Below are 15,134 nucleotides of genomic sequence, written 5' to 3' on the forward strand. Positions count from 1 at the left end.
AAACAGATAGCCCTAGTAATACTAAGTAATAATAAGAATATATGAGAATATATGCTGATAAAAACCCGTATTTTAAAAAAATAGATCAGACAGTAGATTATTAATCCTTGCTTTATCATTACCGCCATGACTCACTATTATGTATCAGAATAGTCCGGGATCAGCTTTCTTAATTCATTTTCTGCTTCTTCCTTGCTAGCGAAGACATAGAATTGACCCTGCCATTCCACTTTCAGTTTTGCCGGATACAAGAGGCTGTATTTGACGCTGGCTTGCTGTTTAATGTTATAGAAGGCTGCGCGTTTAGTAGCTGTTGCTGGAGAGAAGTCAGGGAAGATACAAATGTGGTTATTTTCATATATAATATCTTCCTTGTTTCTGAGGAGTGCCATCACCTCTAGCTTAAATGATAATCGTTCAAAACGAACTATAAAAGATCTTGGTCGGGTCTACGGTGTTTGATCCGCATGTGTAAGCGCTGCTATCTCAGATTCTGCTTTAAAGTCCCCCGATTATTTTAGAAAAAAGTTCAGCTGCGAATTTCACAGGGTTTGAACTTTCTCGATTCTCAGGCAGACCTTCAATTCTGACATTATACCTTCTACTCCCATCTTCCAAAGCAGCCAGTCTGTCTAAAGTTTTCTCCGAGTTTTTGCATTCGAACTGACATTTACTGCTTTTCCTCGGCACTGGCAGCTAAATGTTCGCCATTTCAATCCGATTCGTGAATGTCTCCTTGAGATCCTCCAATTGATCAGTAAGCGTGCTCAGTTTAACCGAGTTTTCCTGAATGCGCTCTTCAATTTTACCCAGCACCTGTCGAAGCTCAAGTTGCACCTCTTGACGCAGCCTTTCATTTGCCTGTTGGAATTCCTGTCGCAGCCATTCATTGGCCTGTTTCATCTCCTGTTTCAATTCCTGTTTCAGTCTCTCATGTGCCTTTGCCGTTGCTTTCTCATTAGCCTTCTCGCTTTTCTTTATATCTTGCATGAGCTCAGCGAGCATCACCTCCAGTTTAGACATTTCAATTGTGCCTTCTTGTATCGTAAATGAAGCAGCAGACTCTGCTGAAGCCAGTGTCCCTGCTGCACCTGGCTCGCGTAATTGCGTAATTTAAGCCGCGGACTTCAAGGCCCTTTCCATTTTCAGTTGATCTTCTCCGAATGGCGAGCTATCCTATCTGCACGCACGATTGCACCTTCACTCCCCTTTTCGCTCTCAGCCGGCGACGATGTAGCGGACTGTGGTCCCGAGGAGTCTGTACTTTCGCCCATCTGATCCAGGTCTGTCTCTGAAAGGCCGTATCTTGAACTGGGGCTTGCTGATCGTAGCTTGGGTGTAGCTTTAGTTTTCGATTATTTCGGACCCCCATTCTTGTTGGCCATGTTTACATATACTGTAGCAGTCCCTCTCGGGTTGAATAAATACAAGATATCTCAGGATAATAAGCAAATAATATGAAAAATAACACCGCTGCTAGCGGTGCTCCACTTCAGACGTCCGGCTCTCGCATCGGACGAGACCAAATCTCACTACTTTTAAAAGGCAAAAAATGTCTTTTTTATGTCATTACATTATTAGAAATAAAATAACACAATTCATGCATGCTTTGAAAGAATAATTTTGACTGTCTGTTAACTGTCAGGTTGCATAATACAGTGCCATGCACAGTCACAATAAAATAAGGAAGGCTTTGCGTTTCTTCTCAATTTGAATATGAATTATGAATATCGGTACAGTTGTCCATCAAACTATTCATTTTCTAAAAGGTGTTGTGTCCAATTTAGCCCCTGTGGAAGAAAATTATAAATACAAACACCCCCCACTGGAATGCCCCGATTTAAGCAATAAAAACACAGGAAGAAGAAACCATCAATAGTTATTCTTTATCTAAAACTCCAAAGAGGTAACAAGTGTATTACATGTTAGCCACATGTTAGTCACATTGCTACAAAGAAAAAAATGTCTTCAGCACTATATTTAAACAATTCATTGATTAGGTCACTATTCTTTAAAAGGAATTCATTACAAATTCAGAAAACTTTTAACATGATTAGTTACACCTAGTTGCTAACAGGCCATGGCAAATGTTGATACAGTACCTTAGATGACCACAATTTTGATTGATAATCCTGTTACTTTAGGATGTACGTGACTTTTTGAATTTATATTTTTTCATTTTTATTTTGAGGAGCTGTGTGAACCTCAAGAAAAAGAGAAAAGAATAATGGCCTATATATTATATGATCCAGCTTGGTACAAAACAGGAAACAGTATTGTAAAAGAAAGGTTATGCCATAAATATAGCACTTCTCTTAAGGGGTTATATAAAGGACAAGAAATGCATTTTATCATAGTGAATAATAAAATAACAGTGTCAGCTTTTAAGCATAAGCTCAGAAGGATATGAGACTCAGACACATACCAGGTACACACATAGAGCAGGCTTCAAATTTAACTTACACCCCCCACCCCCGCCCCTTCCTGGAAGAAGTGTCAATCAAACCTCAAAATCGAACACAACACCTCTGTACCTGGGTCACTGCACTGGGTGCAAACAGGAATTAAATCTTGGACGGGCAGCAAACCTCAAACACTGCACATTGTTCTAGAAAAAAATGTATTTAGTTAATGTTTCAGAATTTCCAAATTGGCCAAATATTTCTTAATGTTTTGAATCACAAAGCAGATCGCTCCAATCAATATGATATGTTAACAGAAACCCATAATCTCAGAGATGCAGAATTACCAGACTTAAAGTGGGCTGGTACGCACCACTATAGAGTACCAGCACATCTCATTTTTTATCTGTTGCACACTGGAAGTGTTTGGTGCATACCAGAAGTGTTTTTCATTGTGTACAGGTTTGCATCACACATATCTAAGTTCACCTTAAACATACAGCACCAGTACTTATGTATATCCACTTCCGACACTGGGCATAACCAATTGCAACATCTGATCACTTATGTCAGGTAACTTGAAAACAGAAAAAAGACTGTTTAAATGGAATTCTGAAATAATTATCCAAAATTGAGAAGTTTGGTTTCACTAACATAGTCATAAAGTTTGGGTAAATCTAAAAAAGTAGGGAAAGTTTAAAAAAGTACAGCATATGACATGTGAAATTTTAATTAATTAAACTTCAGGAAGTGTTATTAACCAGCTAATGTCCCTACACTGATGTAGTCTCACAAAAGCAAATGCCATAAACCTGGCAAAATCATTTTCTGATTTGAAAACCGTATCAGCTTTAAGGAGTTTGTGCAAATTAAAAATAATTATTTTCATATTTGCTAATTCATGTGGCAGTGACATAATAAGCTATAAAAGTTTCAATACTGATTTTAAGCAACATTTATTTTTCAAATAAAGGACAGAAAATGTAAGTGAAAAAATCAATTATGTGCACATAAGGTAAATTGTTTAAAAACACCAAGATGAAATCTCAATAATAAAAAAAAAAACACTTTTGTTGTTACTCTAAGGGGAAATCCCCCTTCTGCCACACATGAAATTCAGGCTCTGAACTGTTTGCTTTTAGTAAACTAAAACTATTGAAATGTCAGTCTTCTTCATACTTCTAATGTTTATTCCATGCCAAACCACACTTTTGTTCATACATTCAAAACAATTTATAAAAAATGGGTGTACATAAGAACATTTTAAAAACACACATGCACAAAAGCAGTCTGTAATATCTTTTTAGATCACCAAAATACAATAGTTTTGAGCAGGTAAAAATGTGGCCTTTAGATTTGCCTAAATAGGAATTTAGTACTTAACAATTAAAGACTTGAAGAAATGATAGTACTGCACAACATTTAAATTCCTGGAGTGGCACGCCAAGTCAAATGATCGAGATCCCCTGTTTTAAACTATACAGTCAGTCAGTCATTGTCCAACCCGCTATATCCTAACACGGGGTCATGGGGGTCTGCTGGAGCCAATCCCAGCCAGCACAGGGCACAAGGCAGGAACAAACCCCGGGCAGGGTTCCAGTCCACCGCAGGGCACACACACTAAGCACACACTAGGGATAATTTAGGATCGCCAGTGCACCTAACCTGCATTATTTTGGACTGCGGGAGCAAACCAGAGCTCCCAGAGTAAACTCACGCAGTCACAGGGGGAAAATGCAAACTCCAAGCGGGAAGCAAACCCAGGTCTTCTTACTGTGAGGCAGCAGCGCTACCACTGCACCACCGTGCTTTAAACTATAAATGAAAAGGAATTGTTTTGCAGAGATTGAAAATGGCCAAACAGCATGAAAACAAAATCTTCCATTTCTTTAAGCAGACTGTTTTGTCCATCTTGAACAAGGTAAGATGTAGAAAATTAATCCTTTTAAAGTAATTACATTATAAATAGAACCAGGATTTTTTTTGTGGTGGAAAATTAATAAAATATGCATAATTAAAACCATTTGCTTTTCAAAAATCTGTTACTGCACTGATCATCAATAAGAGACTGTTTAAAAATAATTGATGAGGAATGTTTTTGTGAATGACACTAATCACAATTATATAAATGTTTTATTTTACAGGTATAACTACAGTACTGACAATGACCACACTGAGCACTATAGCAAGGAAGTCATTACCCAGAGTTTCCTATGTCACTGCAATGGATCTCTTTGTGACTGTGTGCTTCTTGTTTGTCTTTGCGGCTTTAATGGAATATGCAGCACTAAATTACTATTCCAGTGTAAAGAAGCCAAGATATACAAAGAAAAGGAAAGCGGTAAGTTTCAGCTTTTACATGAGAAAGCACATTTAAATAAATGAAAATAGCATAGCTTAATAGCATAGTGGTAATCCACCACTATATATATGTGTATGTTTGCAGCTGGAAATCTACAAAGGGAGCAAATGAATCACGTATCACTGGGTATCAGAAGGTGCAGAGCGAATCCTGTCTCGAGCTTGCATTGAAGTAGAGCACAAGCCTATAAACACGCTGTGCACAGTCCTTTTTAATGCTAAAAGCAGGAAATCAGCAGCAGAGATATGGAACATGGTTTACAGCAGGGATGTCAAACACCAGTCCTGGAGGACCGCAGTGGCGTAAGATTTTCGTTCTAACTATCTTCTTTATTAGTGACCAGTTTTTGCAGCTAATTAACTTCTTTATCTTTAGTTTTAATTAACTTGCTCAGGCCCCCTTAGTTGTTTCTTCTTCCTTAATTAGCAGCAAATCAATAATGAGACACAAAACTTGCCACCACACCTGTGTCCATCACACAATATCTGAAATTAAAGTGAGGTGAAGGGCTCGGTAAAGTTGATCTCTCAGGTCACCAAAACATTTTGATGGTTTTCTTAGAAAAAACAGAAAAATCAAGAGTTTTGGAAATGTCTGCTGTGGCAGAACGAGAGCAGCAACAGGCCACTGAATTAAATAACAGGTTTAATTAATAACAAGAATAAGCTTCTCATTAAGAAACTGGTCAGAGTGAAATTGGTTGAAGTTTGAAGCAACAATTTAGTTTGTCATCTGTTGGCTCGTTTCACATCCCATTTCTATTTGGCTGTCATTTAATTAAGAAAATTATTCAAAGGACTGAATACTTAGAAACAGGGCTACTAAAATGAAGAGAAAAGAAATTAATTAGCAGTGAAAACTGGTCACTGATTAAGAAAAGGGTTAAAATGAAAACCTGCAGCCCTCCAGGCCTGGAGTTTGACACCCCTGGTTTACAGCATACCATGTAATGCATGTCCAGTGGTATACTTGGGACAAACATCAAAAACACTTGCCACACGTTAACAGAAACATCGCAATGCACTAAGAAGAAAGGACCCACAGTCTCTGATTTACACACATATGAGTTCGACCGGACACACATTTAAAGTAAAATTCAAGGCTAATACTAAAAGTGCCAGAGAACTGGCTGAAGCGTGGTTATCCAATGAAAATGCCATTAACAGACATTTGGACACAAACCCAGCATATGCAAGCTTAAAAAGAAGAACATGCAAATAGTAAATATTGTAAGACTTTATGACTAACACCCTCTGAGCCCCACCTTATCAATCCCATACCAAAACCACATCCAGGTATCCTCCCCTTCTTTTTTTGCTTTATATTTCCTTGGGTTTGTGCAAGTCTAACCATTTTCCTCTGATGATGATTTCTGGTAGGAACTGAAGGCTTACATATAAAAAAACTATTTTAAGTTACATGATTTATTTGCTGCCTTTGTGGATGTCCAGCTACAAATATGCAAACTGTATCATAGACCTTCGCCTCCATGTTTTTATATATATATATATATATATATATATATATATATATATATATATATATATATATATATATATATATATATTGTGGACCACCAGGGGGCATACCAGCCACCCTCCCCAAAACAGACATACGCAAAATACAAGTTCTGTCCAGCACACACATTTATTTCAAGTGGGGCAGCACTTTTTGTTCACTCCCCACTACAGAGCACAGTACACAAAGCACCAAAAGCACAAAATGCTCAGTCCCTTCTTCCTTCTCTCTTTCTCTGCCACCTCCACTCCTCTCCCAGCAAACTTTGTCAACCTCCTCTTGACTCTGGCTCCTCTAATGAAGTGAGGCAGCCCCTTTTATAGGGCACTTATAAGTGCTCCAGGTGTGCCCAGATCTTCTTCCGGTAGCACTTCTGACTCAGCAACCCTCGGCTCGGAAACTGTCCAAGCGCTGCCCAACTGTGGTATATATATATATGATATATAGATATGATATAACTGTGATATATATATATGGTGCAGGGTTACCACTATTCTATTAAGCTAAACTATTAACATATATATATTTAAGTTATATTTATTAGGTAAACAGTATGAGTATTCTATGTTTGTCCTGACTGAGATCAGAATTCTGATAAAACAATTAACTAAAATTGTAACGTGAAAATTGTTGCACACATCAAAAATTCAAAAGAATGACCAGGCCATTCATCCTGATATAAAAACCTGGCAAGTCTAAATCATACTAGCAACAAAATGTTTCAGAAACATTCATCTAGAAGGCACATTCATATGTACACAAGTGGCTTATAACCTTAGAGAGTCCTGGAGGGTGCAGACAAAATGAAAAAAAAAACATAGCTAATAGCTTAAAGTAAATGTGTTGCTATATCAAAAATGTGGATCTTGTCATATGGAAAGGCTTTGAAAACAAATATCACTGCCTTATCCTTAATGAAATTGACAATGGCTGTCACACATCATAAAAATTACTAAGAGTGGTCATTTAAAGTAATCTTGTATTCAGCGATGCGATCATAGTGTTTGAAGGTTAATTCAATACATTTTAAATTTGCCATAGAGTGGATAGCGTGTAGGCTCCTGTTTTGTTAGCAAAAGGCAGGACTGGTGCTGTTATTCAAGTAAAGAAAATATCTTCTTCATTTTTAGAAACAAAATAAGGAATGATAGGTATAGACTACTATTTTAGTTTAATCTGAAATTCTCTTGGAGGAAAGCAGCTGTGGATTGATTGTAACATTTGCAGGTTTGCCACACACCAGGCAAAAATGTTGTTATGGGCATTTAAATCTTTTTAAAGTACCAGTTTACAAAGGGAGGCTAAAGCTCTTGTGCTCATCAGCACAAATTTCTCCATATAGGCAGAAATTATAAAGTGCTCTGAAACGTTTTTTAGACTTGTTTTTTAGCATACTGGGGCAATATAGTCATCCTGGAAAGCTTTTGGTATCCTCAAAAAGTTCTTGGAACCAAATAAAAAAATCCCTCCAACACAAATAAAAATTTGATAGATTAAGCTGCTGTTTCCACTAAAAATCAGTCTTATAATAGAGGCCATTGATCTAGCTACAGAAGGCCTTACAGAAAGAAGTCTAATTTAAATGGACTGGTCTGGCAAAAATAAACAGGAATAAGTTACTCTGTATCGAGAGACTTTGATAAAGACGTCTTAGAGGAACAGAGCAAATCCTAGGTGTCTTTCTTGGCCAATTACCTCTAGCAAGAAATTCAAAAGCACTGCATGCAGTTTAAAGAGATCTAAGCCAGTCATCTTTTTGTTTTTCAGTCTCTCCTGTTCTGTTTAAGTGATCAAGACAGGGCAACTTTGTGTCTTGTTAGCATTAGTAGTCCTCTGGTGCTAAAAATCAAGTCAAGCTTTAAAATTGTAAAATATTTTTCTTCTCTCGCTAAAAATTATACCAAAAAAAGACAACAAATGTTTTACTTCAATAGCTTCAGTAGCTCAGCACACCTGAGAAAAGTAATGAAATGTATTTTTCAGTACACCTTAATGTATTAAAACAAACTGCTTTAAAAAAATGTATTGTGTGACTGTTGCTTAATATGTTGAATTTTCCTTCTAGCAGTTATAAATATTTCTAATGCTATTTTTTTATATTTTTAGATTAAAATTAACTATTTTATATATCATTATACTAATTGAAAATGTTTTTAACCAACTATACATATGATGATTAAGAGGTTAATATATCACTTTGATATTCATATTTACGAGTACTACTTACTTTATTTTTCAACTTTTTTGCAACTGTAAATGCATATTTCTGTAGTAATTGGAAGTTTACAGTTTTGATTGTTCTCTTTATATAATATTATACTTACCTCCAAGACATTATGAGGCTGAAAGCTTAAACTGTATGATGGTTTCTTTATACATAAAGTTTACATTGGAGTAAGTTAAATTCTGATGTAATTGAAATTATTGAGAAAAAAGTAAATATACAAGAATTTTTTACTGTATACAAAGTAATGACTGTTCATAAATTTTTTGTTTCTGCTCCTCCACTTTGTTGACAATATATGTGTACCTTTACATTATTTCATCCTTCTCTTCTCTTCATAAGAATATATATTCCATTCTTTTGAGTCTTTACTCCTGAAAATGTTTCATAAAAAAAAGTGTTTTAATCATGAATGGAAAAAAATCTAACTTTAAAATTGAACACTGTTTTGAAAACATTAAGTGTATCTATTCTTGCATTTGGAAAAAAGAACAGAAGTTGCTTTGGCTTCTTCTGCTTAAAGGGGTAGATTGGGGTTCCTCCACATTAAAATTACCAGGTGACCAGGGGACTGTTAAAAGAGTAATGATACCAAGAGGTTGTGAGAAGTCCTAAAAATAATAATAATAATAATATTTACATTTATATAGCACATTTCTCACTACTCAAAGCGCTTTAGTGAGTGGGGAGGTACTTCAACAACCACTAATGTATAGCATCCACGTCAATGATCTGACAGCAGCCATTTTTGTGCCAGTATGCTCACCACATTCTTGCTGTCAGGTGGTGAAGTGGTGAGGGAGAGAGAGAGAGGGGGAATTACAGATGGGGAATGATTAGGGGGCCAGAGTGACTAGACCAAGGTGGGCAATTTGCCATTGGGATACATCCTACTCTTTACGAAGGATGCCTTTGGATCTTTTATGACCATAGCGAGTCAGGACCTCAGGACCTCAGTCTCATCTGAAGGACGGAGTCCTACTATTTCCAACAGTACCAGTATGCTTGGCAATACTCTCAGTTCCCCAAGCAGCAAAACATGAAACTTTCAGTATGGCGCAAGCTTCAAGCACTGGGAATGATAATATTCTTGCTAAAACTGGTCAAAGAACCATCTGAATGTTTAAATTCCAGAACAATTGTCTCTGATGCCAACCTGTTGGAAAATGTGTCTTCAAATTAATTCACATTACTTGTCCAATTTCATTCATATCCCATTCATGTTATTAATGCAGTTCATTCAAATCTTGGGCCTGCCAGAGTATTAACAAACCTGGAGGCATTTTTGATTGCTCAAGGTTCAGTGTGAACCAAAGGCTACATACAACACAGGTTCTCTATCCCTCTCATATCTCTTCTTTTATGTTTAGATAAGGTTAACTACATGTTGTTCTGCTATCATCTTCTACACATCACTGTGGCCAGGCAGACACTGGTCTCTGTCTCTCTTTTCTAATATTTGGAGTCCTAAAATTGTCAGTGTTGTGGATCAACAGGTCATTCATCACCAATATCAATGAGTATATTTCTCCTATTCTTTTGGTTGAGGACTGGAAGAACAAGGATTAGTGATGTGTGAACCTTCGAATTCTTGCAGCCAGGTTTTTTCAACCTTAATCCTTGCAGATTGGCTTCTTCATTGTAGACAGTGGTCCGGATGTACAGTATGTCTGCTGCTTTCCCTTGAGGATGAACCATTTGCTACCTTATTTATCTTTTTTTTTCACTTTTCCTGGTATGGGAGGGAAATGTTTGTACCTTTTTTATAAGAAATAGTTGGAATTGTTCCCCTTCTTGTATATATTGAACTCAATAAAACTCTGACTGCAAAAAAAATCACATTATCAAAATGATACTATTCACAAAGTACTTGGGTAAATTTTCAAAACAATTCTCATTTAATATGTGTATGTATTTCCAATATACAGTGGTGCCTTGGTTTTCGAGCATAATTCATTACGGAAACGTGCTTGTACTGTAATCCAAAGCACTCGTGTATCAAAGCGAATTTCCCCATAAGAAATAATGGAAACTCAGATAATTCGTTCTACAACCCAAAAATATTCATATCAAAATGATTAATAGAAAATATAAAGTAAAAATACATCAAAAAAATTAACCTGCATTTTACCTTTGAAAAGAATTGTGGCTGGCATAAGGGAGATGAGAGAGAGGAGAGGAGTGTTACTATCCCATGACAGTTGCTTTTGCCTGAAGAGTCACTACACTTGGACACAAAGTGAAAGAAAAATACTTTATGCACTATAAGGTGTCTAAATTCTTTTGGGATACCAACCAAATGAGACGACACACGAAAGAGCATCCCAAAGCAACCGCAGGCTCCCAGCGCCGTAGCAGTTTCCCGCAAAAGCGAATCCGAAAAGATCACGTCATGCTATAAGCGCCTACCATCGATTGGTGATGCAAGGAACATTATAAATGTAAGGGTACAGTTTTACTTGGCCATTAACCTGGTCACAACCCTGCCTGACTGCTGTTTCTGTGTATAGGAGAGTGGCAGATCCCGGTACAATATATAACCACGCATTTTCTGTTTCAAGTTGAATAAAAGCTGGTTTTGCTAAAGTACTGAGACTCAACTTCGTGTTTTGAGGTGCAAGACAGGGACTCGCACGTTACGGCACACACACATAGTCACAATGCTATAGTAAACAGTATACACTCGTATGGAAGTTGACTATATGAGTGATGCACGCAGACTGAGACCGAGCATGGGAGATGATTACCCACAAACCACCATCGGTGCAGTTGTGATCATGTGACGCTCGGTAGACAAAACGTATATATACTACTCGTATTGCAAGACCTCGCTCATTTATCAAGTTAAAATTTAGTAAAAATTTTAGCTCGTCTTGTAAAACACTTACAGACTAAGTTACTCACAATCTAAAATTTTACTGGATTTAATTTGAAGACGAAGTTTTTTCAAATTTTAACAAGGGTAGCTTCTACATTTTTATATGGCTTCTTTATTGACTTAAGTCTCTAAATAATAAAGGTATACTCATTAGCAATATTATTTTAAGATCTTATTTGATTCATATTAAATATTGTTATGAAAATAAGCTTATATAAAGAGACAATCCATTCCTTCTACAGTTATTGCAAGCTTAAAGTATTTATATTATATATTGCTGTCTGCTGAAAGAAGACATTGTGCTGTTTTCTCCTTTATGCCCCCATAGTCTTTGAAAGTTTGAGCTTAAATAGCCATACATTGTCTAATGTAACTGATTAAACAATGTAACACACACACTTTCTTTATATAGTCTACTGTAGAGTGGCTAAGAAAGTGTTGGTGTTGAATAGTGAATTTGGTCTATTGTGTCTACAGCTTTAGTTTTTCCTTTGACGCAGACTTTGACAATACTTTTAAAAATTAGGTTTGGTTGGAGAGATTTATTTCCATGTTATAGAATATCAATCTGATGGCTGTATTGTATGATTTTTTTCAGAACTACTCCGTGCTTGATGTGGGACCACCGCCTACCATCATTGCATTAAACAATTCCATGTACTGGCAGGAATTTGAAGAAAACTGTGTATATGAATGCCTAGATGGTAAAGACTGTCAGAGTTTCTTCTGCTGTTACGAAGAGTGTAAATCTGGTTCATGGCGGAAAGGAAGAATTCACATAGACCTTCTAGAATTAGACTCTTACTCACGTGTCTTCTTTCCAACTTCATTTCTATTGTTCAATCTTGTCTACTGGGTCGGCTACCTCTATCTTTAACTATCATCTGTAAAAAGACTACCTTTTGTATACGTTTTATCTTACTAAAACTGCAAACACTGAATATAAAAAAATGAAAAAAGGGAAACTCCTTCAAGGTGATATAACAGTGCTACATGCCTATAGATAAAAAATATATACTTACGTTCATTACTATATGTGGCATAAAAGTTTCTTTTTCTCTTTCCTCTAAATAATTGCGATTGAATTTGACCCTAAAATAGCAGGGATCATGTACCCCGTATCTGGTCAGGGTTATTGGTGACAAGATGCTGCTGTAAACACTCATTGATTTGCAATGAAGGTTTCTTTGAGAAATTTCTGCCTTTTACAATTCAGGTAACCAGAAAACCAACTATACATTCATGTATCCTGTTTAGAAATACTTCATTTATATACCACAAGGAAGAAAAATGCTCCTTTTTCACTGTATGAGTTGCAGCAGATGTTTCTGAACAACTCTGTTAATTGTTATCATTAATTTGCTGGGCTGAGAAAGAGAAATGTTTTCCTTTCAGGTATCAGATGTACAAAGAAGTTGTTTGAGTGACAATGAAAAACATTCAGTGCCTTCTTTGGGAGGAGAAACTATCATCTTGTGCCGTAGTGCGCATATCATAAATAGGTAATAAATGCAGTTTTTGACAGGTTGATTACACATTAAACAGTAATTTATGTTAGCTTTTTTTTGCTTTTATTGGGGTTTATTTTTTTTTAGATTTTGTTTATATTAGATTTAGAATGTCACACCTGCATGCAATGCACTATTATAGTGCATTTAAATTCAAAATGCATGGTAAAAAGCAATCAATTCTTTAGTAACCCCTATAATTACGGTGAACAAGAAAGCAATTTGAAGTACAGAAAAAAAGTGTTATGCTTACATGAAAAAAAGGGAAAAACATAAAACATTGTTAATGGGATTACCCGTGCTTCTTAGAAAAACAAAAATGAACATATTAGATTAATTTCTACAATTGTTAGAATTAGTTTACATAAATACTGATATGATTGGACCAGGTCTATTTTTGTTGGCAAGGACTGTCTTGTTTTCACTATCAAGTCTATGACGTTCGCAGAATCTCCAAGAAATCTAACCATGCAATTAATTTTGTTTTTATTTTTTGGAAAAATTTGTTTTCAAGCTAATTTCTCTTCATTCCTATATTAACTGGTTATAACATAGCCTAAACTAACATTCTTAAACATTTTAGGATCACAAGAGAGGGACTGTATCAAGTACAAAGGCATCTCACACACGTCCATTAAGGTTAGTTAACTTAACACACATGTCTTTAAAGATGTGGGAAGAAAAACAGAGTACTCAATAAAAACACACACAAATATCTGTCAGGCTCCGGATTTAAAGCTCAAATGCTGGGTTCATAAGGCAACATACTAAAGCACTCTAATATCAAGCTACCCCAATAAATTTGATGTACAAATAATGTTGTTCATTCTTTTCCTATGTATAAAATTTGTTTTTGAAATATACCATATTATAGCCTTGGGGTGTTTGCTTTCTAAATAAATGCACCTTTTACAATTAAAATTTTTAGTTATACTTTTTGTTTGCTTGTAAATCTTACACATGATCTCCTCTCTCTGACTTTTCCTTGTTTACAAGACTTCTTAGATTCTTAGCTTTCAATTAAATGTTTAGCCATTAAAAGAAGCAAACACTGTGCCTTTTCACGTTCAAGACTAACCTCTAGTTTACCCTTTTCCACTATTGAGCGATTTTTTACTTCTGCAGGGTTTCTTTGCTAATGTATTTGTTAGGTATAAATTGGTATATTTAGTTGCTTTCCTTTTGCTTATTGGCAGAGGTCAAATATACATAGACCCACTATGAACAAAACAAAAAAAAAATAGGATAAAAGTACATCAGTATACTTTCATAAAGAAAACATACAAGGCCCTTTATGCTATACACTTGTTATTTATTGTGCAAAATTACAAACTGACATACAACATTAACACAAATACTAATATGAGAAAATTAAACATAGTTATTATCTCCATATAAATCTATATACATATATTTATACATTTCATTTTTAAACAGTAATACATTGTTTTCTTAAATGCACCAAAGATTTCACAACTACTGTAGATTAAAACAGAATAAAATCCATATACTTATAGGTATTATGTGCTGTTATCGTATTTAGAAATTGTCCCTCTTTAATCTTTAGGTTATGAAAATAGACTTGAGTGTTTCTTTTTGATTTACACATTGTCACTTTCTACTGAAATCAAGAGTTCACAATACAGTGCTATCATTTTGAAGTGTAAAAGTATAAGCTAGGAATCAACTAAAGAAAGGATTTGAAATGGTAAGTGCAAGCATAATAATATGGACCTGCAAAAAGCTTTCATAAAACAAACCGGTTATCATTTATAAAACTGATGCCACACATGTCTTAAAGGGGAAAATGCAAATAGTATTAGTTATTGCATTGGTGTCCATACATGTTTCTTGTTAACACAGTCAGTTGTCAGCAGCAAGCCATAAAATATAGTGTATGCCATTTGACATATCATATTGCATTTGTTTTTTAGTAGATGGCTTATCTTTAGAGATGATTGTCCCCATTCTTCAAACCATGCATCCTTCTAAAATTCTATTTCAATCTACTTATTCAATTAGTTCACAGTTTTGCTTCTCTTGCAGAAGGTTGAGTACAGGTAAAGCTGAAGCAGAAATGAGTAAAAAAGCCATGCAGCTGGCCAGATTTTATTCATTGCTCTTAGGGGCCAGAAATCTGGTGAAGTACATGATTCTGTTTATTATTGTTGACATTTTTCTAAATGTTATTCGCATCGCAAAGCACAAAATACTTTCAAGAGATGACATCTTGCCTGAAGAA

At 35.6% G+C, this 15,134-nt stretch overlaps 1 protein-coding gene across 1 annotated transcript in view; it reads left to right on the forward strand.

Annotated features, from left to right (window-relative positions):
• The window catches only part of LOC120523410 (gamma-aminobutyric acid receptor subunit gamma-3), a 1,280,683-nt gene extending 1,268,422 nt beyond the window's left edge, over positions 1 to 12,261 (forward strand). Inside the window, exons 8-9 of the mRNA XM_039744699.1 lie at positions 4,547 to 4,743; positions 11,983 to 12,261. Coding sequence (XP_039600633.1) covers positions 4,547 to 4,743; positions 11,983 to 12,261 — 476 coding nt within the window. The remainder of the gene's footprint in view (positions 1 to 4,546; positions 4,744 to 11,982) is intronic.
• The last annotated feature ends 2,873 nt before the right edge of the window (positions 12,262 to 15,134 follow it).

The sequence above is a fragment of the Polypterus senegalus genome, chromosome 2 (genome assembly GCF_016835505.1).
Source record: "Polypterus senegalus isolate Bchr_013 chromosome 2, ASM1683550v1, whole genome shotgun sequence".
Classification (NCBI taxonomy): domain Eukaryota; kingdom Metazoa; phylum Chordata; class Cladistia; order Polypteriformes; family Polypteridae; genus Polypterus; species Polypterus senegalus.